General features: G+C 32.3%; 1 protein-coding gene and 1 long non-coding RNA gene across 2 annotated transcripts; both read right to left on the minus strand.

Annotated features, from left to right (window-relative positions):
• Positions 1–453: 453 nt before the first annotated feature.
• Positions 454–24,207, minus strand: LOC144844516 (dual oxidase 2-like). The gene is made up of 30 exons (XM_078701455.1): positions 24,090–24,207; positions 23,531–23,587; positions 13,974–14,135; positions 13,555–13,730; positions 12,971–13,172; positions 12,664–12,830; positions 12,347–12,410; positions 12,125–12,221; positions 11,828–11,930; positions 11,579–11,675; positions 10,849–11,024; positions 10,405–10,580; positions 9,828–9,946; positions 9,280–9,435; positions 8,957–9,073; positions 8,398–8,597; positions 8,021–8,212; positions 7,539–7,767; positions 7,194–7,287; positions 6,913–7,088; positions 6,394–6,598; positions 5,789–5,991; positions 4,931–5,161; positions 4,373–4,516; positions 3,899–4,180; positions 3,358–3,587; positions 2,751–2,909; positions 2,148–2,303; positions 1,220–1,348; positions 454–1,122 (listed from the first exon to the last, which is right to left on the minus strand). Exons 1-30 carry the CDS (start codon positions 24,199–24,201, stop codon positions 1,000–1,002), a joined length of 4,734 nt encoding a protein of 1,577 aa, XP_078557581.1. The 5' UTR covers positions 24,202–24,207; the 3' UTR covers positions 454–999.
• Positions 15,648–20,571, minus strand: LOC144845517 (uncharacterized). The gene is made up of 3 exons (XR_013612557.1): positions 20,510–20,571; positions 17,568–17,700; positions 15,648–16,182 (listed from the first exon to the last, which is right to left on the minus strand). It is a non-coding gene; the product is annotated as an uncharacterized LOC144845517 (long non-coding RNA).
• Positions 24,208–25,018: the final 811 nt, after the last annotated feature.

The following is a 25,018-nucleotide window of genomic DNA, read 5'->3' on the forward strand; positions in this document are numbered from 1 at the left end:
CACAAGATAAAAAGGTACAAATCTGGTCATTTTTCGAGAAAATCCCTGTACTATAGTACAGGGATTTTTACAAAAATCACCAAATTTTCGACCTTTTTAAAATCCAATTAATATGCACTAATATTGCTATATGTGCACGTATAGTACCATATCATCATCTTATAGTGTCATGGGACCACTTTATGTCACAAAATAAAAAGGTAAAAATCTGGTCATTTTTTTTCGCAAAATCACCCAAATTTCGACCTTTTTAAAATCCATTTAATATGCACTAATATGTCAAAATTTGGTCATTTTTCGCGATCCTGTACTATAGTAAAAAAAAAACTTTTTTTCAAACAATTTTGAAAAACTTTGCTGTTGTAGTTGTTGTTTGTCTTGAGTATTGACTGTAATAACTATAAATACTATTTTAGAATTAATTAAGCTATACAATTGATAACATTTCTTGTTTCAAAATAATTATATTTATATACTGGGTAAAAAAACTAAATATTTTATCTATCTTTAACTCTAATTACAGGTAATAAATGACTAACCATACTAAAATATTAACTAAATATTAAGACCTCTTTATTTACCGCTAACAATTATGCTCTTCAATTTACGTATGTTTATCAGTGGTGCATTTGCAACATCATTCAGTCACGTCTGTTTTTCGCATGAAGAGGTCTATCGTTTTATAATATATCATCAGCGTTTTAACTCATCTTTGGCTTATGGATATGTTTCTTTTTTAACCATTAGTCCCTTCATTTCAACAACCTTGATACACTTGCACTGTTTAATGTAGTAAAAACCAACCAATCACATTGGTATCAAAGAAAGAATAAATAATACAATTGGATTAACTGGCAATTAAAAGTTAGTTATGGCACTCGAGGACGAAATGTAATGTATTGACTTATACTACACAAAATATGCGCGTACAACTGGTTTCTATTACATAGAGTGTCCATGCGCACTGTAATTTAAAATAATGATTGTATTCTACAATAACTAAAAGTTTTCGTAGTGGTGAGAATATAAAGGTCCGTCTTCCTTGTTTAAACGAATACAAGCGTCATTTACAGCCTTCGTTAGGCCTCCAGGCCCACAGCTAAAAACGCCGAATTTTGCTACCTGAAAGACAGTTAAACAAACATAGTTAAATCTATATATTTTATTGGGAATATTTGATATTAAAGACTAAAAAATATGATATGTTATAGTTACTTACTTGTTTATGTTCGTTCCTAAGTGAATGTAAAAACTGCGTAAACTCTGGTCGTCCAAAATGTGTATTTGCTCTAAGACCCGTAAAAAGAGATCGTCCGGCCACTTGCTGGAATTGTTGCTCACAGATATACTATATGAAGAAAATAAAAATACCATTTCGAAGGTCTCTATAATTATTATGTTCTTAACATGTATACATAATTTGTTGTCCATCACAACGATGAGGCATCTAAGCCGAATTGACAACAGGAATAACTCTGATAAACCGTCTGTACTATGCTCATGGCACGTCGTGCCTACCTGACCCGACTTAACCACATAGCACTAAATGTAATGTTGCACATTTGGCATGAATATTTATTTTCATGAATATTAATAAGTAAAAATCTACCTAAGCAAGTGGCGTAAGGGCGTGTGGCGCAGTGTGTTGGACGTTGGACTACCGATCGTCAGACCTAGGTTCGAATCCAACTCTCGCCGCATTGCTTGTATCCGTAGGCAAGATACTTTACTTACGTTGCCTCTCTCCACCCAGGTGTATAAATGGGTACCCAGTTAGATCTACACACAACTTTGCGCTGGTTACCGGCTGCATTATGGGAGTATGTTTCCATACGTGTTTGATCCCAAAAAAAATACTGGGGTAATAATGCTTGTAAAGCGCCTTTGAGCATGATTACTCATGAAAAGGGCGCTATATAAATGTGGTATTATTATTATAAGCTAATGAAAAACAGACTTTCTATGAATTTACCCTGATATATACATATATGATTTGTTTTAATTCTAGATATTACTTTATAATTTTGACGTGCCAATATAGTTATAATAGTTTTTATGTAGTAAATGAACAATATTTAAAAGCAACCCAGAATCTCCCTTTAAAGCTGCTAAATTTGCTTAAAATAAAATAAACTAAAAAAACTGACCATTACAGTTGTCCTGAGATCAAAATCTGAATAAAACTGCGTTATAAATATGTGTGTATCCACCATGTGTGCATAGTCGCATTCTTCAACTTCACGTATTATGTCGGTTAGCCATTCAAATTGTTTTTGAGTTCGTGTTACCCAGATAAAATAAACCTTTTAAAGTAAGTAATAATAATTAACATGTTTATAAAAACATATATATATATCTGGGTGATATCATTTTTGAATCAGCAGTTTCATAGAAATGACATTGAGTATTAAACAATGACAGCAAGCTAACTTTGAATTGAATCTCAACGATTGCCTGCTAAGAAGTGCACAGCATACATTGATCCACAGGTACCATCAGTGAACACTGGATACCAGGCTTGCCAAAATTACTAACTATTAAATTATTCGCGCAGTAATATAAATACAGATATTTAATCATACATACTACAATGATTGACACAATTTAAGTAAGAAAGAGATAAATCTAAATAGATGCCAGCCCTAAGCTGAGGGTTTATGTTCCGCTATTGTATAAAAGTATGGCCGAATAGGGCCGAGTATGACCGAATAGGGCCGAATGTTGCCGAGGCGGTCGAGTTTTTTCCTTACCTTCTGACAATCAATATTTGATCGAATTGATGACTTGTAAACAATATCCTTAAGAATGGAAGCGAATGGCGTAACACCAATACCTCCTCCTACCAAAACAGACACATCAAATTGATACCAATCTTGATGTCCTTCACCATATGGTCCATCAAGATATATCTAAAAATATAATAATAATATATAATACTACAATGGGGTTTTCTTATTCTCATTATGTAACGTATACAATAAAGCTTGATTCCCACTAGCGACGCAACGCAAGGACGTAACGCAACGTAAGTGATTTGACCAATCACAAAGTAATGGATTATTCACAGTGGTTTGCCATTGGTCAACTCACTTGAGTTGCGCGTGCGTCCTTGCGTCGCGTCGCTAGTGGGAACCACGCTTAAGAGAAATGTCTTAAGCTTGTATACACTATCAAACAAAAAATGTAATGTGCCCAAATGGACATGATGATGTCATATACCTACTATATTTACATTTGGAATATCACTACCATATTTGGCCACATCAAACTTTTTGTGTCAAACGAGGTCGATAGTGTAGACAGAGTTTTATAGATACAACATACCGATTATCAAATGGTAAAGATACGAAGGCCTACCTTAGGGTAATAAAAGTCGACAATATTTCTTGCATCGAACACTCGTCGCAAATTCTTTGTCCACGGTCCAATTGCACGGACGTGAAGCGAGAGAGCATCCTCGTGCGGAGCAGACGTTAATGTAAATGGGTGGTACTCATTCCCACCAAGTGAATTACATGCGATTCGAACCCACTGCCCAGATTTGTAATCAAAGTTTTTTGGTCTCTTAAACTTTAAAAATGTCACATCTGTGTCGGAATAGAATGTATTAGAAAGTTCATCAATAGCTTATCAATACACAATATAAAAATAAAAAAACAACAGAATAACAATAGAGTATCATTTTACAACGAATAAAATATCCAGTTGTGTTTGATGTGTACGTGGTGATTTCATGTACATTAGGCCTTTACTGCAATCTTATAAATGTCACGTTCATACTCATGACGTTAAGGTTTCTTACCTAAAACAAGGCGTACGGTAATCTATGGCGTTAACATTGGGAATGACAATCATCACATATAATTCATGTATTTAATAAAATGAAATAATAACTCACGCGATGGAAGTAATTTAGCTTCGTAGACTGGTATTTGGACCTTTCGACGACTCAAACTTATTAGTTTGTCAACAACGAACAACGATGCAGGAAAGAGGATATAACGGTAAAATGTCGGTCGCTGAAGTAAGGCCCCAGTGCCGTGAAATATGATGAGAACGTACACTACCACGTACAGGCTGTGAGTAACCCAGAATAACGAGAAGACTCTCCGTCGAGCATACTGCGTGGCAAAGATGTACATGATAGATAGAATTATACACAGTAACACGCCTGTTATCCCTGTATGAGAAAAAGTATGTAACTACTTGTACGAACTCACAATTGTCAATGCTGTAACAGTGGAATATGGTAACAACATTTGACGAAATTACGATGGATGATTGCACAAGTAAAACACCATAAACACGGTACTGTACCATAAAACATGTTAACAACTTCGTTATAATGATAGAAACAAATCATCAAGCCTACCCGTAACAGATTTAAACATCCAAAAAGAAAACGTAAGCATCTGACCATCTTGTATGTAGACATCGCGGAATAAGCAAATTAGATCTTCTGTACTCTGGCTACAAATGTGGTAGAAGTTGATCCCATGTCCTATTATATGTACAACTTAATAATAAAAACACAAAATTAGCATGTAAATACAAACAATCACATCTGAAGAAAACCCCCTACTTATTACACTAACATTTCCATTATCAAATCGCAATGTGGCTTTTTTTAAACGAAATGAGAAAACAACTGATTTGAGCACTGTAAAAAAGCAACGACTCTTTCACACTGAAAGATAAATCACAGCCGCTTGTGGAAACCAGACTGACGTTTGTAAATTGAATTCGGATGGAATTAATTATTGTTAAATGGTATTTTTCTAGATTTCAAGTTTCATCATCAATTTGTTTTGTGGATACCTTTGTTTAAGACTTAATATGTTTAGATCAAATTTAGCTTGCTTTGGCTCCATCTAGTTTAAAATCACATTGAACAAGAAAATGAACAAAAAAGAATACCTCAATAACCTACCTGTAAATACCATGGCAATGACTGCAACTAGCTTGTGAAACTGAATATGTGAATCAAAGGGCACAAATTGATTGAGAAATGTTTCCCTGAGTTTTGTAATAATGTTTCTACAAACAGTTAGAATCAACGTTGAGAATGTGAACATGATAACAGCAGCTCCACCACGGCTTAACGGCAATCCGATGCCTGCTAGCTGTCGGTATCCCGTATGTTCACGTTCAACCAAAAATTCTATGAATTGACAATAATTTGTTTAGCCTGATCAATATGTATGGGAATTGGCAAAACTTAAATTGAAAAACAAAGCTATAGCCTAACTGGTAAAATTAACAGTTTTCAATAAATAAAATTACTACTATGCCTACTATTTTAAATTTATCATGTAAAGGGGAGCATTAAACTGATTTATATTTTGAAAGTTGGAACCGGAGCTAAATAACAAAAATCGTCATGTTCACTATTACTTCTGGTCACTAGTTTGAAACTTCGCCTGAAGCATGTACTTTGACTATCATTCATGTATTCAATAGTATGTAGGCCACTGGCCCAAGTACAGTAATAGAAAATAATACATAGGCCTAATTATAAAATTTAAGTAGTAATAACAGCCAAATAATTAGTTCTCTTTTTAGATGTCTAATTTCGTTGTAGTACGGACATACTAAAACAAAGTGATATTCATTTTCAACCTCATTACATTTGCAAACTTTACAGATTCGTTTTTCCCTTTCAATTCCTGTCCATATTCCCTATTCGCTTTCAAGATCTAACATTCCTATTCTTAACTTAGTCATGATTTGTTTAAACTTGAAGTTTTGAATATCATTATGAAAATCTTCTAATTTAAAAATCAATTACCGTATGCCTTGTTTGCAAAAATACCAAGAACGAGGAAAAGATAGACGGACACGAAAAATATTTGCTGCATGTGATTCTCGACCTTTCGCACCAGGTTCAACCACGCTATACCAAATCTGGTAGTCGGTATACGTATTGTTCGTGTTTTAAAATGAACATCACTTGTTGGACTTTTAGACGCTGAATAAGAAGAAGCACGAAACCTAGAAATAATTGATGAAATAATTGATGATATAATATGATGATAAAAATGATGTATATTTAAAAATGTGGCAAATGTATTAGAGAAGTTAGTGTTGTGTGAAATTTACCAACACATCTCTAGATCGCTATTCTGGAATCTGTTTATACAACTGTGTTTATTGAGGAGCATGATATTACAGTAATAGAAATGAATTCAAAAATATAGATCATAAGAATAAATAAAACAAAAAGAATCAAGTATGGCAAGGTGGCATTTTCTATCCATCAGTGAGTTAAACGAATTTAAAATTTTATTGCAGAATTAAGTCACAGAAGGCGTTTGAGGAGTGATACATTATCTACAGTAGTAAATGCGGAACTGGTATTAGAACACGTCACGACAACGGTGTTAATTTCAATACCTTGGTTGAGGTAGTGGTGATGCAGTCGGCGTCGACGGAGTACTGCATGAATCTATGCTACTTGGTACTGGCGATTTTCGTAGAAGAAGGGGTGAATTAGCAGGCAATGTAAATTGATTAAAATTTGGATGTAATTTATTTGCAGTTGTTGACAAGTTCGTCTTCTTTCGGCCTTTCTTTACACGCATTGATCCTCTTGCAAAACCTGTTGGTGCACATTATCGATTAAGAAAGTTTTTTTTTATAATGAAAAACTCATCAAGAAAGATCATCATATATTATTATCAGTATACCGAACGGAGTCTTTCACAGCTGTTCCGGCACGGTTCCGGTCCGGAAAATCAAATCGAACGCCAATGTTTCGTTTTCACGCGGCTATGTGCATATTGGCGCGTAGCCGCGTGGCATGGAGCGTAGTGAAAACGAAACATTGACGATTTGATTTGCCGGTGCCAGACCGGAACCTTGCCAGAACAAGTGAAAAGCCCTTAAGAGATAGAGAATGAATCACAATTCTACCTTTTACCACCAGGCAAGCGGATCCAATGTCATCTAAATTACTCTGCATCAAGCTCATAAAGTCTTCAAATGACAGTGCATCTTTTTCTTTAAATCCTCCCTTTTCAAACATACTGTCTACAAGTTGACACAATTTTTCAGCGTCCAACGAGTTGTTTAATCCCTCCATAACTGACCTGAAATTAATGATATTCAATACCGGTATACAAATTATAAAAGAAAATTGTACGAAATATCTTGTTCAATGTTTTCTTGGTATTAAAATATCAAGATAAACCCACCTAAACATAAGTTTAAACTGTTCTCGTCCAAGTTGTCCAGATTTTGTCACGTCATACATGTTAAACATAAGACATAATTTATCCTCCGCATTTCCTATTAAAAAAACAGTAAACGTGTCTTAATAAAATACAAATCATAGACCTTTAATAGATAGATTATGTGAATAATATAAGCAGGACGATGTCGTAATTCTGCTGTGTCAACTTTGAGCCGTTTTTACGCATGCGTAATTGCAAAAAAAATCCCTACTTTATAACTTTTAATTACTTTTGGAATGGTGAAATTTGGAACTTCTGGCCTAGAAACTCAAAAGGTTAAAACCCTTCCATAATATTTATACACACCTTTAGCAAAAATAACCAACAAATCCAAAAGTTCTCGAAATGAAATAGTTTCTTCTTCACGATTTCTAATCAAGTCAAACATTTGTTCAACGAACAATGAGCTTGGTAGCATGTCAAACGTATTGGCAAACTCAGATCTGGTCATTCTGAAGTTCAAAACCTGCCGAGCATTCTGGGAATGGTCCGTCAAATACCTGAAATCTACTTGATCCAAATCTTCGTTCAAAGCCTATAATATAATACAGAAAAATAACTTCGTTAACAATAACTTTAAATTGGAAACTGTATTTTAGATATTATTTTCATTAAGATGGGAAATGTCGAAGTAGATCAAAAGACAAAAGTAGTCAACTGAAAAATAGTGTTTATAGTAGTGTTCATTGGGGCAAACTTTGCAACAATTTCAAAGACCAAAACTGACATACGATAGTAATGATAATGGTTTATCATCTTACTATCCTCTTTCTTATCAATGGTTTTACCTGTGCAAAAACGACCTTTAAGAATCTTTCAAGGGTATTTTGACGCATTTCGCGTGTCATAGCATTTAACAATAACTCGTCATCACTGCAAGTGGTAGTCCAATCCTTAATATCTCGTCCAGCTCGACTGTACATTATTGTAAGATCTCCATAAAAAGATTTACAGTGTCGCTTTTTATTGTAACGTAGGACCTAATTAAAAAAAAAAGAGAAACATCTTTATCCAAATTATATACTATATAAAATCTAAAACGATTGTAACGCTTGATGGTGAAGAACAAGAAACAGACAAAAAAAGTGGAAGTTCATGCCAACACTCAATTTCCAACAGTTACATTTTCTGCACTAAGAATGTAAATAATGTCTGTAAAACTTACCAAATCATATTTATTAGGAGCGGTAAGTTTCATTAAATAACCACCTAAACCAAGTATGATACCTAGTTTGTCTTGTTCATTTATATTCAGATGATAGCGAACTTGGTTGCTTTCCCAACAAAGGACATGTATTTCTTGGCCTACTGTTACTCCAACGTGAACTCTATGTGGAACTTGTTTAGCGGAACACCACTCGAATGCTGAAAAAGAAGGAGGAGTATTGTAATGGTATCTGTCATAACTCTTCTAACATAACTGTTGTCTTGTGACAATCCGTCATCATTGACTGGATATTGGAATTAGTAATGACACTTCACCAAGGAGACTCTACCATCAATTAATCAATAACAAGACACATGTACTTGTTGGACTCTAGATTCAACTACGCCTTTACGATCTTGCAAGTTGAATTTTCTGAGCAAATCAGTCAAGAACTGATGGAATCTTTTGACCTCTATGTTTCGACGATGTGTAAAATTGTCGTCAAAGGAAGTGTTGTTGTTCGGCGATGTTCAACTATACCTCAAGTACACCATGTGACCATGAATGATTTACTAACCTTTATATCTCTTGGTTTCTATGAATGTTTCTTCCACTTCTCGACGTAGTTGTTTTTGCTTTATAAGAAGATCAATCTGTGCTCGAAATTGGGCAGCAATGAATAATAGAATGCATCCTACAAAAAATAGCATAAAATCTTGACACTGATGTAATGTTTAATCTTTACTCACGAAGACGGTTGTAGGATAATAACTAAAACGTACACACATACAAACGTCATAAAAGAGTGGGTGAAAAAGTTTGCAAAATTGTAAAACGTTATTCAAAATGGTCCTTCTAAAATAGAAAATAGGCAACATATGCCTACCATTATACAATTACCTGTAGGCCAGGCAATGAGTATACAAGCAAATGATACAATGAATGTCACTTCACTTCCTTTGAAGTAGTCGTATGTTTCAATATCAGGGCAGGTATTCGATATTGAATCTAGTAACTGTTGATCTGACTCAAGACTCCATCCTGGACATTTGTTCTCTAAAATAAATAATACAAAAAATAGAGCATATTCGACAAACCAGACGATATTACAGATAGGCCTATTGATACGAAACACTGAAATCATAAAAAAAGGAAAATAAGCAGAAAACAGGCATTAAAAGAAGTGAAGATGAAAGAAGAGAAGATGAATGGAAATAAAGAAGAAACCAGATGAATAGCTCACAGTAGAAGAAAGGGATTGTCAGAAGATGTACTGTAATGTTGCTATGGTAGCAAGAGGAAGAAAACAAATACTAGACAGAAAACAATAGAAAGAGGAAAATGCGATTTAAAGAGATTGAAAATGATAAATTTTATAGACCTGTCAGTTTACCAATTTTACCAGCCATACTTTGCTGCATTGTGTTTTCCAATATTTATTTTCTTACCTAAATTAAAGTGATAGACATCCTTATCGATTTTAGATGCTGCTGCCGGGAATACACTATCCAATATATGCCAGAGAGTTGTATTGTTGATCGTTGAAATTTCAGAAGCTGTGAACAATCTGACAAAAGAGTTTAAATAAAATTCAGGAAAGAAATATCTCAGGAAGAATAAATTCCAAACTACTGATGGTTGACTTTTATGTTAATTCAAGAACAGAATTTCATCAAGCATCAACTTTTCGTTTTTAATTTTCTTAATATTAAACAGATATCAAACTCGCTGTATCAATGTCAACGCAAACAATTGTAGGTGATGTTCCTACCGTATTTGTTTATAAACGTATAATTTTATCATATGCTTGCTTTTAAACAATATTACATTTTTTATATCATCAATACTAATACTTTTTTGTGAATGATGTAACTATATTTATATAACTACGGTTTATGTAATGTTTAAGTGGTTGTAAGTAGAAACAATTTCTTAATAAAGCTAATGTATATATTTAATATATATTTTGATATTAAATAAAATCAGATTTAAAGGTATTGTTGTCTACTCAATTGCTATACATACCCATTTTCTACATTCTCATACCAAAAGCGATCGGCATCCCGAATTCGTAAAAATTGATCAATTATTATACTCTGAAACAGCTGCCCAGGCCCAGAATCGGTAGTTTCTAGAAGTCCACCAATAATAAGATCCAAACGAGAAGTATCCTTATAAATTTGTTTTACTTTATCTAATTCCTGTAGAGAAAACAAATGAGCAACACATTATAATCGATAATTTGGTTAAAATATTTTTCATCAACCTCATTATTGTCAATATCATCATCATCATCGTCATAATTATCAAGACTAAATGTTTGTTTTTTTTAAACGAGCTTGATGAAAGAGATTTTTTTCCGTAAGCGCATAAAAATTTAAACTTTTTCAACAAATAAATTAAATTTATAAATGTACTTAAATGGGACAAATAGTATTCCTTGTTTAAAATGAGTTGAATTTAAAATACCGTTATGTTGATAGTAACATTGTCCAAATCATTGAATGCTTCGAACGTTTCGATTGGCGCCATCTTATGCGATTGGCGTGCGCTGTTATATGTAGGAAGTCCATGATCCCTTCCTCGTAAAATGTCAACGGCGGCCAAATCACGTGCTGTAAAATGTAATGGTCCGTAGAGATGGCCTAAAGAAAGAAAATACTTATAAGTTAAAGTTTCTGTTTGGTAAATCAATAAACCTTATATTTTAATTCTATTTTGTAGTCTTGCGACAAGCGATGTTTCGACAATAAAATGTTTTTCTTTTATTTTTTAATTTTGAAGCTGGAGTGGTTTACCAATAGCTGGGTATGAAACTAGTGAAGAACGAGTTGTAGTTCTTGGATGGCACGAACTACTATTATGAAATGTAAAAAAAGTGACAAAGGTCGGATTCTAATTGGTCAACGAATCAAGTGCACTCCTGAGAACTTCGATAGAATTTGGTTTATGATCAATTCTATGCTCACTGTAAGTAGCCTTCTATAAAGATTTACGGGTTCAGTTTCAGAGTTTAATACATAGCAAACATTATTGGGTCCATCGGGGCGAGTTTCGGAAACTTTTATGGATTTGACGGTTATTGTAAAGTTGAACTCCGTGAATGTTATAATGAACTTGAACATTACTGGGAATTAGGAACATTCTATGTTTCACTTTCTTTAATATTTTACAAATAAAAACAATTAAATATATATACTTGTAAATTCATCTTCAATTTTGTGGTCCTCTGAGCTTGCCAACTGTGATGCCATGCCAATGAACAATTCAGTAATATTACGTTTCTTCATGTTTTCCTATAATGATGACAAATCATAAAATGATTCTAAAATTGTAATTATAATCATCATCACACATGATGTATAGACTTGGTACTAGACCTACTAAAGAATATGTTAACATTAATCAAACTTCATGACACAATTAAAATATTTTAATTTATACCTACCATTGTTAGGAAATATGAATTGCAAAAGCTGGAAAGGTTGCTAATCTGACTACTAACATCTTCTGTAGTGGAATTTCCTTTTCTGTATTGACAAGGTGAACCTCTGGAAAATCAAAGATAATTACATTTAAAGCTCTGTCTACACTATCAAACTAGTTTGACATGATATTACATCATCATCACATTTTGCTGTCACATAAAGTTTGATAGTGTAGACTGATTCAACTGATGTATTGCAGAATATGGCAATTGATTACCTAAATAGACAGAGTTAGTTATAGTAAAAAAAATGTGTACCTTGGTATAATCGCTTTTGGTATAAGGGTGTGTCCATACCGCATTGCTGCTGATTGAAACTCGTGTGAAATCCCAGGATGTACGTGATGTGATTGTCCTATTTATAGAAAAAGACAAAGTTAAAATATTCATTACAACCATTATCCAAATAAGCCTATGGTTTGTATTCAATATTAGTAAAGATTATAATAATGATAATAAAATGGTATAATTATTGTTTACCTGTATATGCTGTTATTGAATCTATTCCAAGGTAGGCGGGTAACCAGTCATACAAAGTAATTTTCTAAATAATAGAAGTCTGAGCATTATTCTAACTATAAGAATTATTGTTAATAGAAAATATACCATTATAATCTACTACTGCAGCAATTGCTGGATAAGTTAACATAGGTTACAAAGACGAGGTCTGTTGATGCTTCAGGTACTAAGTGTATATTTCCTTTTATTCATAAGCAACATAACAAAAAAAAAATAACATCCATGATCTAGCACGTAACCCTAGCCCTGCCCAAAGCTCAGTTACAGTTTAGACCTACCTGGAGACAAGCAATTACCCATTTTCTAGCTTCGTTGTAAATCTTTTCATCTTTCCATTCTGGGTGTTTTTGTGACAAAGTGTCTGCCAAATGATTATGCCAGTTTAACCAGAGAATTTGGAATGATAGCAGATATGGGTTTTGATGACCATGCCGGTTGCCTAGTTCTGTATTGAATTTAAAAAAAATTACGTTTGTTTTGTTTTTTTATCAAACACCAAACGTTTACATTGAAGGGTGTATAGTTTAAGAAGTAGATAAGGAATAAATAACACTTATGTACTGTACGATATTAAAAGTTTCTTACTGAAAAAGGAAGCAAAATTATGTCCATCTTTTGTACGAGTTGGAATTGACATCTCTATACCATCCATATTTGCAGCGGGCCAAAAGCTGTTATCTGATTCTCCGGCTAAACGTCCACCCTGAAACTCCCGGAGAATGTTTGCTCGAACTTTTGAAGAACCATATATAGCGCTACCATCTATCCAAGGAGTGGCAGCATTAGTCTGTTTTTTTTTTAAATTATAATACAAATGGTTATTGTTCATTGTAGTTGTCGTGGCAGATCATCACAATTAGAATAACGACAACAAATATAACAAATTCTACTGGTTTTATTTCCTCTACCTCTGATAATATTACCTATCCTTCATGTATTTAGACTATACAGTTACTCACTATTCTGGCCGTGGATTATTTTCTCCTTATATAATGATTCTGACTAATTCCATATGTTTTATAATAATTATTACGTTATGTGGAATATAAAAGTAGGTTACTCGGGTCATCCGGTCCAGATGGTAGCTTTCCACTATAATTGTTAGGCTTACGGTTGCTTGAAATAAATCGAAGTTTACTTTCCAGTACTGGTATTTATAAAATACGTACCTGTTGACGTGAATTCGATTTCCCAGTAGTCATATCATATCGACTTCTGTCAAATGGCATTTCACCGTTTCCCATTTTGGAGTAAAACTTGTGTTCATTTGGTATTTTAATGTAAAACTTTTCAGGTGGACAACTTGCATCTCGCGTATCCACGATTTCATCAACAATAAATTGACCTGAAAAAGAAAACTTAATTACGTAATACCGGATGCATTTGATATTTGATTGAACGATGCAAGACCTACTGAACGAATTATAATGAATGTGTTGTGTCTAATTTCCATTATAAGCGACATTCCATTTATTAAAATGATGGGGTGTTTCGACAGGAAAGCGTGAAATTCTTAACATTCCCAATTGGATATAACATTTTAGAAACTGTTCTTAAAAATGCAGTAGAGCCTAGTGAAATTGCTTACCAAAGAAGACCAGTAGGGTATTCTTGTTCATTTTAGAGAATCCAGAACTTGCACCAGACGTAATATGACAACTGATGTTTAGTGGATTTGGTCGGTATAGCCCGGATGGCATATACACGCCATCACTATAGGCAGCTGGTATAGAACGTAGTAGTTTGCTGTCTGAAATTCAAGAAATTAGAAATAATAAAATTAAATTACATCTAGAAGAAGAAACCGGTGTCCACTAATATAAAGTGAAAAATGACGTGTTATGTTGGAGAATAACCGGACGTTCTGGAAAATTAGATTTTCTGGAAAGCAAGATAGATTTTCTGGAAAACTTGAAATTCTGGAGAACCGGAAAATTAAAAGGAGATTGAACCGGACATTCTGAATTTGGAGAGTTGAACCGGGCATTGTTAAATACTGGACATTCTGGAGAACAGGCTATTCAGGAAACTGCATTTCTGGAAAACTGAACACTCTGAACAACTACATTCTTGCGAACCGGACATTCAGGAATTGTGAAAAAAAACTATACATTCTTCCGAACCGGACATTCTGATAAACCGAACATTCTTTAAAACTGGACATTCTGTAAAACGGACATTATTTAAATCAGGCCATTATTGAAAACCGGACATTGTGGAAAAGGATCTATGACCTACTAAAATGCCCAGTGGGCAAAAATTGGTTGAATTAACGTTAATTCAACGTTATCTGCAAACGTTGAAATAACGTTGAAAAAGTGGTTGAAAATGAAAGTTTGCCTCAACGTAAATGTCAACGTTGAATCAACATAGAAATTATCAACGTTGAAACAACGTTAAAATAGGTAACGTTGAAATAACGTTGAAAAAATGGTTGAAAATGAAAGTTTGCCTCAACGTAAATGTCAACGTTGAATCAACATAGAAATTATCAACGTTGAAACAACGTTCAAATAAGTAACGTTGAAATAACGTTGAAAAAATGGTTGAAAATGAAAGTTTGCCTCAACTTAAATGTCAACGTTGAATCAACATAGAAATTATCAACGTTGAAACAACGTTAAAATAGGTAACGTTGAAAAAATGGTTGAAAATGAAAGTTTGCCTCAACGTAAATGTCAACGTTGAATCAACATAGAAATTATCAACGTTGAAACAACGTTAAAATAGGTAACGTTGAAATAACGTTGAAAAAATGGTTGAAAATGAAAGTTTGCCTCAACGTAAATGTCAACGTTGAATCAACATAGAAATTATCAACGTTGAAACAACGTTAAAATGTCTACGTTGAAATTATCAATGTTGATTCAATGTTGAAATTATTAACGTTGAAACAACGTAATAATTAAGTTGAAATGAAAATTTGCATCAACGTAAATTTCAACATCGATTTAACGTTGAAATTATCAACGTTGATTCAATGTTGAAATATTAAAGTTAATTCAACATTATCCGCAAACATTGAAATAACGCTGAAAAACTGTTGAATTAAAGTTTAAATTTAAAAAAATATCAACGTTGATCCATTGTAGAGTAATCAACCAAATTCAAGGTAGAAAAAATAACGTTTAATCACAATACAGATCAACGTTGATTCAGTGTAAACACATTTTTACCGTGATTCAACAGACATTATCAACATAATTTAACAAAGAACAGCTTATAGTAACACAACCAAAATAAATCAAGCTGAAATCTGGCATATTTTCAATGGTAATTGATTTGTTGAATTACTATATCCAATTTGAATCAACGGTTTTAAAGTAGTTGGTAGTAAAGTATACTGTTACGTCGCAGAATCCATCAATAGAGACATTTTATAAATACTGTATATCTTACTAATCTTTAATTTCTATAAAAACATAAAATAACATTTAATCAGGTGTTATCAAATCATCAGGCAAAATCCAAGCAACAATCAAATAATGTACATCCTCACTGACAGTTCTCAGGTACCAAAGTTAAGTATAAAAAATATACTAATTTAACCAGTTTGTAATATGTTTGCCAACTAAAATGATTGAATAACTATAAATATTGGCTGATTACAGTAAAACATAATAAATACAACACACGTCACAGGTGCCTTGTGCTAATGTTGCAGAAGTCCAAATGAAATGGCAATAACACAATACTGTAATTGCATTGTTCCGATTAGTCAATAAACAGTTGCCTCGATTCTTGTGTTGACATTGTCCTATGCTTTCCAAAAGTGTGGCAATATCATTTTTCCAAACCTGAAACAAATTCAATCAAGTTACTGTAGTTTAAAAAAAAAATAATACAGTAAAAAATTAATTGAAAGATTTATCGCCGTGGTTAGGATTCCGGCACCGGAACTCAACTGCCCAGCGTTAGGGAATCCGACACGCTATTGCGCATGCCCAGAGCGAGGTAATCGGCGACTCCATACTAACGTACAGCGATGGATCATTTAATAGCTGCGCCACGGCGAACTAGCCTAGATGCCTACTAAATAATACTACTAGTAGGCCTAGTGGTAGTAGGCCTACCAGTAGTAGATGTGACCAGTGGGCCTATTTATTTCGTAATAAATATATAAACTTCATATAATTATGAATAATTATAATTACATAACTAGTTTTATGATTTTTTCAAGTACAAAATAAAAGATTTCATATAACGCACTATACTGTATAACAAGATAACATGCAATACAAGTTGATTTAATTGTTGACAGCAGCCGCCGCGCGGATGTGAAAAAACAGAACTGTTTTTTGACCCGGAATTAGGGGTCGCAACGCTACGCTATTCACTTTCGTACATTTCTTACTTCATACTTAACTTCCTCTGTCTAATAAAAATACAGAATTACGATTCTTAGATAGATACTGATTCTTAAAAAGTATCATAATTATTTTAACGCATGGCGTAGTCCTATTTTAATTATTAATTCATGTATGGCCTAGGCCAAGTTTAATCCATCGCTCCCTCGCCCGACGACTAACTAGGCTACAGTAATCGCCACAGTAAATCCCTATTTAACACTCCGACTTTCGGTGCGGTGTGGTGGTGGTGTGTGCGGTCTGTGGCACTAGTGCAAGCTATAATTACTTCGCTCTGGGCATGCGCAATAGCGTGTCGGATTCCCTAACGGTGGGCAGTTGAGTTCCGGTGCCGGAATCCTAACCACGGCGAAGATTTATTGTCCCCAAAAAACATGAACAATGAAGATTAATACAATCATACTTTGAATACCTTGCCATTTTGCAATTTTAACAAAGATATTCACTTGCCGTAGAAAATAAACAAAAACAATAAAGATTTCACTTAACAAAAATACAAAATAAACAGTATATTTAACCAAAAACCAATTGTTTGTTTAAATTGTCCCCCTTTTCAGGTACAAATGCATTTTTTTAAATCTAATTTTTGGTCAAAGTGAACAACTCTATAGTGACGGCATATTCAACAAAACATTTTTACAAAAAATTGTTCAGTTCAATTATATCTTTAACACTGTACATAAACAAAAATTCAATTCAGAACATCATTTCACACTTACACGTAAAATATGCAATCAATTCAATTTATGTAAATAATATTGCAACACTGTATTAATATTTATTCAATATTAAAGTTAACAACTATAAATACCAACCTTTTGTATATAAAAATATTGATCATCCATTAGATTTTTCTCGTTTGATTCACATAGAAAATATTATACATGTACTTCATTATTTTGTACTCTAGCTAGGCATAGGCCTAAGGGCCTTAGCTAGGCCTACAATCTGAAATAAAGAAAGAGAGTGAGTTTAACCATGGTTTAACAAATAGCCGTCCTAGGCTAGCATGTGTTTGTATACTACTGTATTAATACTAATAATAGCATTAGCAGCTACTGTAGACAGCCTAGCAAAAAGCTAGCTAGGCCAACTAATTATATATTATAATGTTTTATTTATGTATACTTTTGGATAAATAAAGAAAGAATTGAACTAAGGCCTAATACATACCATTTATAACCATAATAAGTACAGTACTATTGTTATCCTTGGCAAGGCAAATGTTTGCCCTTGACAGGCATGATACTAAATGCTTCCACTACTGTAGGCCTAGTGAGCGAATTCAGTTCATCAGTTTGGCAGCCTGCCTAGCCCAAAGATACTATAGCGCCACGAAGTGGCGCAAGATATGGAAGTCCTATCTCTTATACACTGCGCATGAGTGAAATTCCATGGGCAGCCATTCCGGCAAGCAAGTTACGCGATCACATACCCCGGAAGTGTATAAGAAACCATTGAACCACATCCACGTGTGACGTGTTGGGTGTTTGTTCGGGACGTTTTCTCGTGTTGTATCGGGTAAATTGTAGTGGTAAGTTTTTAGAATATATATTTTTTTGTTAGTAAACATTAACAAAATTATTAAATTGTTGGATAAAGGTAGTTTAGGCGGGCGTTTCTGTGCAATCCGATCTAGAGCCTAGATAGTAGTAGGCGTAGGCCTAGGCATATTTTAATGCCGAACTAGGCCTATAATATTATACAAAAAAAGTCTGGGAGGATGAATGATATTGGCGCCTTGAAGATGGATCAAACAAGGCTTGGATGGATGGATGGAATAATCATAAGATTAAGAAAAAAGCTAAAAGCTGTTCGGGAATTTTTAGAATTAGGCGTTTTATTAATACAGTAATAACATTAACAGAAATAATTAAATGTAATGAAATAAAAAATTGTTATAGGTGCCTAAAAAACAATAAAAATTAAAAGCATAGGTAGGCCTACTAACTATTCTAAACCAAAACATTGATGATGATATTGGTTTTTTTTAAAATAATAATTATAAATATAAATTATAATTATAAATTTGATCCCCATATTTATTTTGTTCTTCATATTTATTTAAAAAATATTTAGTTAATGTAAACATTTTTGAATACTCACTACTCCTTAATTATTATTATTTGTATTGCCATATTTCTGAACTGAACTATCTAGGTTTTCACACATTTTATTACAAATAGTATATTGACTTTTGTTTTGAATTTAAAAATATATACTGTAGTATTTTAAAATACTATAATAAGTAATCAAATGATTATGTAACAGTTCAAAAATTGACTATTAATTTAATATATTTTTCCCTATTTCAGAAAGATATAAGAAAGTCTGTCATCATACTGTGTTACTATTGAGAAGATGGATGATTGAGTGCACAGTGACATTTTAGACAAGAATTAAATACAAAGGCCAGAACTGATGGACAATTAATATATATTAGTAATAATAATTTATAGTTTTGATTGTTGAAAAGGAGCAGTAGGCCTATGTGATTACAAATAAAATCACTATTTTCACACACCCCATGGATCACTTTAAAGTGAAAGGAAATAATCAGTATTAGTAATATGAGAATTGGCTTCTTTTGTAATACATTAAGAAATCAAAATAATTATAGAATTTTCCTTGTATTTAAGAAGGCTAAACCATACATTCGTAATTGATTGAGTGTATTTTTATTCCATATCATTATTTAATTGTGTATAAACAACTTTGAAGTTAGAATTTTTCAGTCTTTTTATTGCATTCTAATCCCGTCCGTAATATTGAAAGTTGAGCTAATAAAAGTGGGTTTCCCCACAAAACAACAAATTATGATTATGAATTTTTTTAAATAATATTTAATACTTTTACTTTTTTGACAACTATATAATTTCTTTAATTCATTAAATATTTCTATGAATAAAAAAAATGTAACAATTGTTTTTGTATCTTGTAATGTATGTACAGTACTATACTACAGTTGTGGCAGATCGTTGTAAAATTCCCCTTACATTACAATGAAATAACTTTGTAGGCCTGAAGCACACAAATAGAGAGGGTCCAAACAGGGAAAAGAACACGTCCCCCACCATTAATTTAAAAAATAAATAAATAAAAATACAGTTGTGGACAATATATTTGGCAATTATTACAATTCATCTCCAAAAAATGCTTCTCTCGCACATAAACTGTGCCATCGTCCCAGCCTAGGCCAAACGCGGCCGATCTTGGGCGTGAAGTGGGTCGCATCGCTCTGCACCCCGCGACACCATTTATAACTATGCCTCAACCGACTGCCTACAAAATTCGGCCTCCATGCAGTCAGTGTTTATTCTGTAGCCGTTTGAGATTGGACAGTGATATACGCATATGTAAGTGTAATAACAAATGGAGTAACTTTATATAATCGAATTTTATATAAATGTTCTTTCATTTTGACGCAAAAGATAAAATAAAGTCGTACTGTTTATCGCGAAGATGTAAACCCTATTTGTTTACATTGATTTCGGTGTTGTGCCACATTGCCTTCTGGGTAATCCGCTTGCCGGAATGGCTGCCCATGCAATTATCATTTTTCGAGCGTCAGTTCCATATCTTGCGCCACTACGTGGCGCTATACGATCTTTGGCCTAGCCTACTTAGGCTACTACCTATAGCCTAGCTATGCATGTGTGGCCTGCTAGACTAGAGGCTAGCTATTGATAAGGGTAAAATAGTCAAGCTCTAAGCTTATAAATTAGTAGATTACAAATAAAAAAGATTGTTTTCCTACCTGAAAACATACTTATTTGACAATTTCAATGATGAGCCTTTTTTTTCTACACACCACTACTAGGCCTAGGCCTAGTCTACGTCGAAAGTAACTGAAATTGCTGACACCAGTTTCAAAATTTGATCAAAACGAAACTAACCAATGACATTTGACAAGCTCTTATCTTATGAAATTTGATCTTGCATGAAAGGATCATTCAATTTTCAACACAACTTCTAGCTAGAACATTTTTGTATTATACAGAGACAATAATATTTGCCAATCTAAAATTCCTAAATAACCAATAATCAAGCTACATCATACATTTATTGTTTTACAATAAAGGATGATAAAAAAACGCGAACTGAAATCTAATGTTAATTTAACGTTGAAACATCAATGGCAAAGCACTAAAACACATATTATTTAATATTAACGTTAAAAACATGTCATTTTAACCAAAGTATTAAATAGAATTTACCTTTAATTTAACGTTTAATTAACATTGAAAAACAAAAATAATAATTGTTTGAAAAAAATTACTAGTTAGAAATACAATGTTATTTCAACGTTGGATCAACATTGATAAATTAACGTAAATTACTAGTTAGAAATACAATGTTATTTCAACGTTGGATCAACATTGATAAATTAACGTAAATTACTAGTAAGAAAGACAATGTTATTTCAACGTTGGATCAACATTAATAAATTAACGTAAATTTCTAGTTAAAAATACAATGTTATTTTAACGTTGGATCAACATTGATAAATTAACGCAAATTACTAGTTAGAAGGACAATGTTATTTCAACGTTGGATCAACATTGATAAATTAAAGTAAATTTCTTGTTAAAAATACAATGTTATTTCAATGTTGGATCAACATTGATAAATTAACGTAAATTTCTATATAGAAAGACAATGTTATTTCAACGTTGTATCAACATTGATAAAATAACGTAAATTTCTAGTTAAAAATACAATGTTATTTCAACGTTGGATGATCAACATTGATACATTAACGTAAATTACTAGTTAGAAAGACAATGTTATTTCAACGTTGGATCAACATTGATAAATTAACGTAAATTACTAGTTAAAAATACAATGTCATTTCAACGTTGGATCAACATTGATAAATTAACGTAAATTTCTAGTTAAAAATACAATGTTATTTCAACGTTGGATCAACATTGATAAATTAACGTAAATTACTAGTTAGAAAGACAATGTTATTTCAACGTTAAATCAACATTGATAAATTAACGTAAATTTCTTGTTAAAAATACAATGTTATTTCAACGTTGGATCAACATTGATAAATTAACGTAAATTTCTAGATATAAAGACAATGTTATTTCAACGTTGTATCAACATTGATAAATTAACGTAAATTACTAGTTAAAAATACAATGTTATTTCAACGTTGGATCAACATTGATGAATTAACGTAAATTACTAGTCAGAAAGACAATGTTATTTAAACGTTGGATCAACATTAATAAATTAGCGTAAATTTCTAGTTAAAAATACAATGTTATTTCAACGTTGGATCAACATTGATAAATTAACGTAAATTACTAGTTAGAAAGACAATGCTATTTCAACGTTGGATCAACATTGATAAATTAACGTAAATTACTAGTTAAAAATACAATGTTATTTCAACGTTGGATCAACATTGATAAATTAACGTAAATTACTAGTTAAAAATACAATGTTATTTCAACGTTGGATCAACATTGATAAATTAACGTAAATTACTAGTTAGAAATACAATCTTATTTTAACGTTGGATCAACATTGATAAATTAACGTAAATTTCTTGTTAAAAATACAATGTTATTTCAACGTTGGATCAACATTGATAAATTAATGTAAATTTCTAGTTAAAAATACAATGTGATTTTAACGTTGGATCAACATTGATAAATTAACGTAAATTACTAGTTAGAAAGACAATGTTATTTCAACGTTGGATCAACATTGATAAATTAACGTAAATTTCTAGTTAAAAATACAATGTTATTTCAACGTTGGATCAACATTGATAAATTAACTTAAATTACTAGTTAGAAAGACAATGTTATTTCAACGTTGGATCAACATTGATAATAAAACGTAAATTTCTAGTTAAAAATACAATGTTATTTCAACGTTGGATCAACATTGATAAATTAACGTAAATTTCTAGTTAAAAATACAATGTTATTTCAACGTTGGATCAACATTGATAAATTAACGTAAATTTCTAGTTAAAAATACAATGTTATTTCAACGTTGGATCAACATTGATAAATTAACGTAAATTACTAGTTAGAAAGACAATGTTATTTCAACGTTAAATCAACATTGATAAATTAACGTAAATTACTAGTTAGAAGGACAATGTTATTTTAACGTTAGATCAACATTGATAAATTAACGTAAATTTCTAGTTAAAAATACAATGTTATTTCAACGTTGGATCAACATTTATAAATTAACGTAAAACATTTGTTAGAAAGACGATGTTATTTCAACGTTGAATCAACATTTATAAATTAATGTAAATTACTAGTTAAAAAGACAATGTTATTTCAACGTTTGATTAACATTGATAAATGAACATAAACATTTTATTGAAAAGAAAATGTTATTTCAACGTTGATTCAATGTTTATTAATAAACGTTAAAAAAATAGTTAAGGAAAAAATGTTATTTCAACGTTGATTCAACGTTTGAACTACGCTGACAACATGATTTCAACAAATCAACTATATTTCAACGTTGATTCAACGTTGAAATTATGTTCTGTGCCCACTGGGTGTGTTATACCTTGGTTTATATATACAGTTGGTGTAAACATCACATATTACTACTCTTCTTAAACATACTGAAACACTGGACATTGTGGGAGAACGGTTTTCGAATTTGAACACCTGTTTGAAAACTACTACTCCATGAAATTCAATCTCTGTTCTTAATTGTAGAACTTTGTCGAAAAACGGTGTATTCCTTACGGAATATTTAGGAGTATATATAGTTTTAAAATACTAACCTCTCAAACCCCACATATTGTGTAAGCTATGTCCTAGTCCATCATAACTTGAATATTCTATAAGATTAGACAATATCATTATTTGAAATAATACTAATTATAATATATAATAGTGCAATTTATATTTATCATCAGTCATTATTACATTCAAACAAGAGCAAACCAAATTAAAATCTTGTTAGACATTCACACAGTCGCTTCAACGATCAGTTTACAATTTTAGTAAACCGATGTGGGCCCTATAATGAGATTTTTTCGGTGAACTGAATAATATGCCAATTGGAAGTATTTAATTATTTCCTTGGATAGTCAGTAACCGGTTATTGAACTGGATGCAGCAAGCTAGGATTCAAGGAAACCCATTCTTAAAACGCTGTCGCCGGTGTTTGTGACTTTAGGTACCGATACCATTAATGCACCATAGGACGATGAATTAAATTGACGTCATCGTCAACACACTCGTCATGTGACATAAGCAATATTAGATACCGTTGTCTTCGTTGACAAAATAGTATCAGTATCATCTGAAGTATAAAACGATACAAATTAGCCAACTTACCTATATAATACGGTCTGGTTGTATTCACACTTTGTTTTGAAACAGTAAACGTAGTTGTTCCAATGAGTATACACAACGTACAATAAAGATTCATCTGAAATCGTAATATCATGCACGTTATTCCACAAAAAAAGAAGAGTTTAAAACATACTAGGCCTACAATCCGATGAATTGACGACGGACAACGTTAATATAAACAGTTTGAAGTTTAGGTCTAAAGACAGCCACCAGCTGTTCACCCGAATAGAATAGGTAAATTACAATTGCGAATTCCAGCATATAGGGCAAACGTAGGCTTAAGCGAAGTCCAGCATATACAACAAAAATATAAAAGCTAAATTAAACAACTTACCTTTGATTGTATGACCCATAAGATAATATTTATAATAAGCTAGAATTAACGTATAATAATATATCCATGAAATGCTATCTGTCCATATAATAGTTAAATTATCTTTCAATTATTTCATCATCGCATATATACTGTGACATTCGTGGATTCTGATTGGTTAATTCACCTGTCCTTTGAGGGTTGATCAAAGTAGTGAACACAAACTCCGACAAAGGTAGTCACTAACATATGGTATTGACCAGTAAAATTAAAGGAAGTCTCAGGTTTAACAAACTGTGTTTATTTGAAGAATGTATTGTTTAGAAGTATATTATTTCTTCAACAGACGGCTGTATGGATACTTGAGCTATGTTAATGAGACTGCTAATTAATTCAGAGTTACTCATTGGGACGTGACAAGTGGATTAGTTACTACACTTAAGAATACTCATCTCCTGTTTGTTCTGTTTTACAAGTTTTCCCAATAACTATTATTTTTTAAAGGAATAATAATTTTACCGGCTATCAATATTACTCATAAGCATATCCTAGTTCTAATTACCACGTTTTACTATTCTTAGATGAGTTTCTCATCAAC

This window comes from Antedon bifida, chromosome 6 (genome assembly GCF_963402885.1).
Source record: "Antedon bifida chromosome 6, ecAntBifi1.1, whole genome shotgun sequence".
NCBI lineage: Eukaryota > Metazoa > Echinodermata > Crinoidea > Comatulida > Antedonidae > Antedon > Antedon bifida.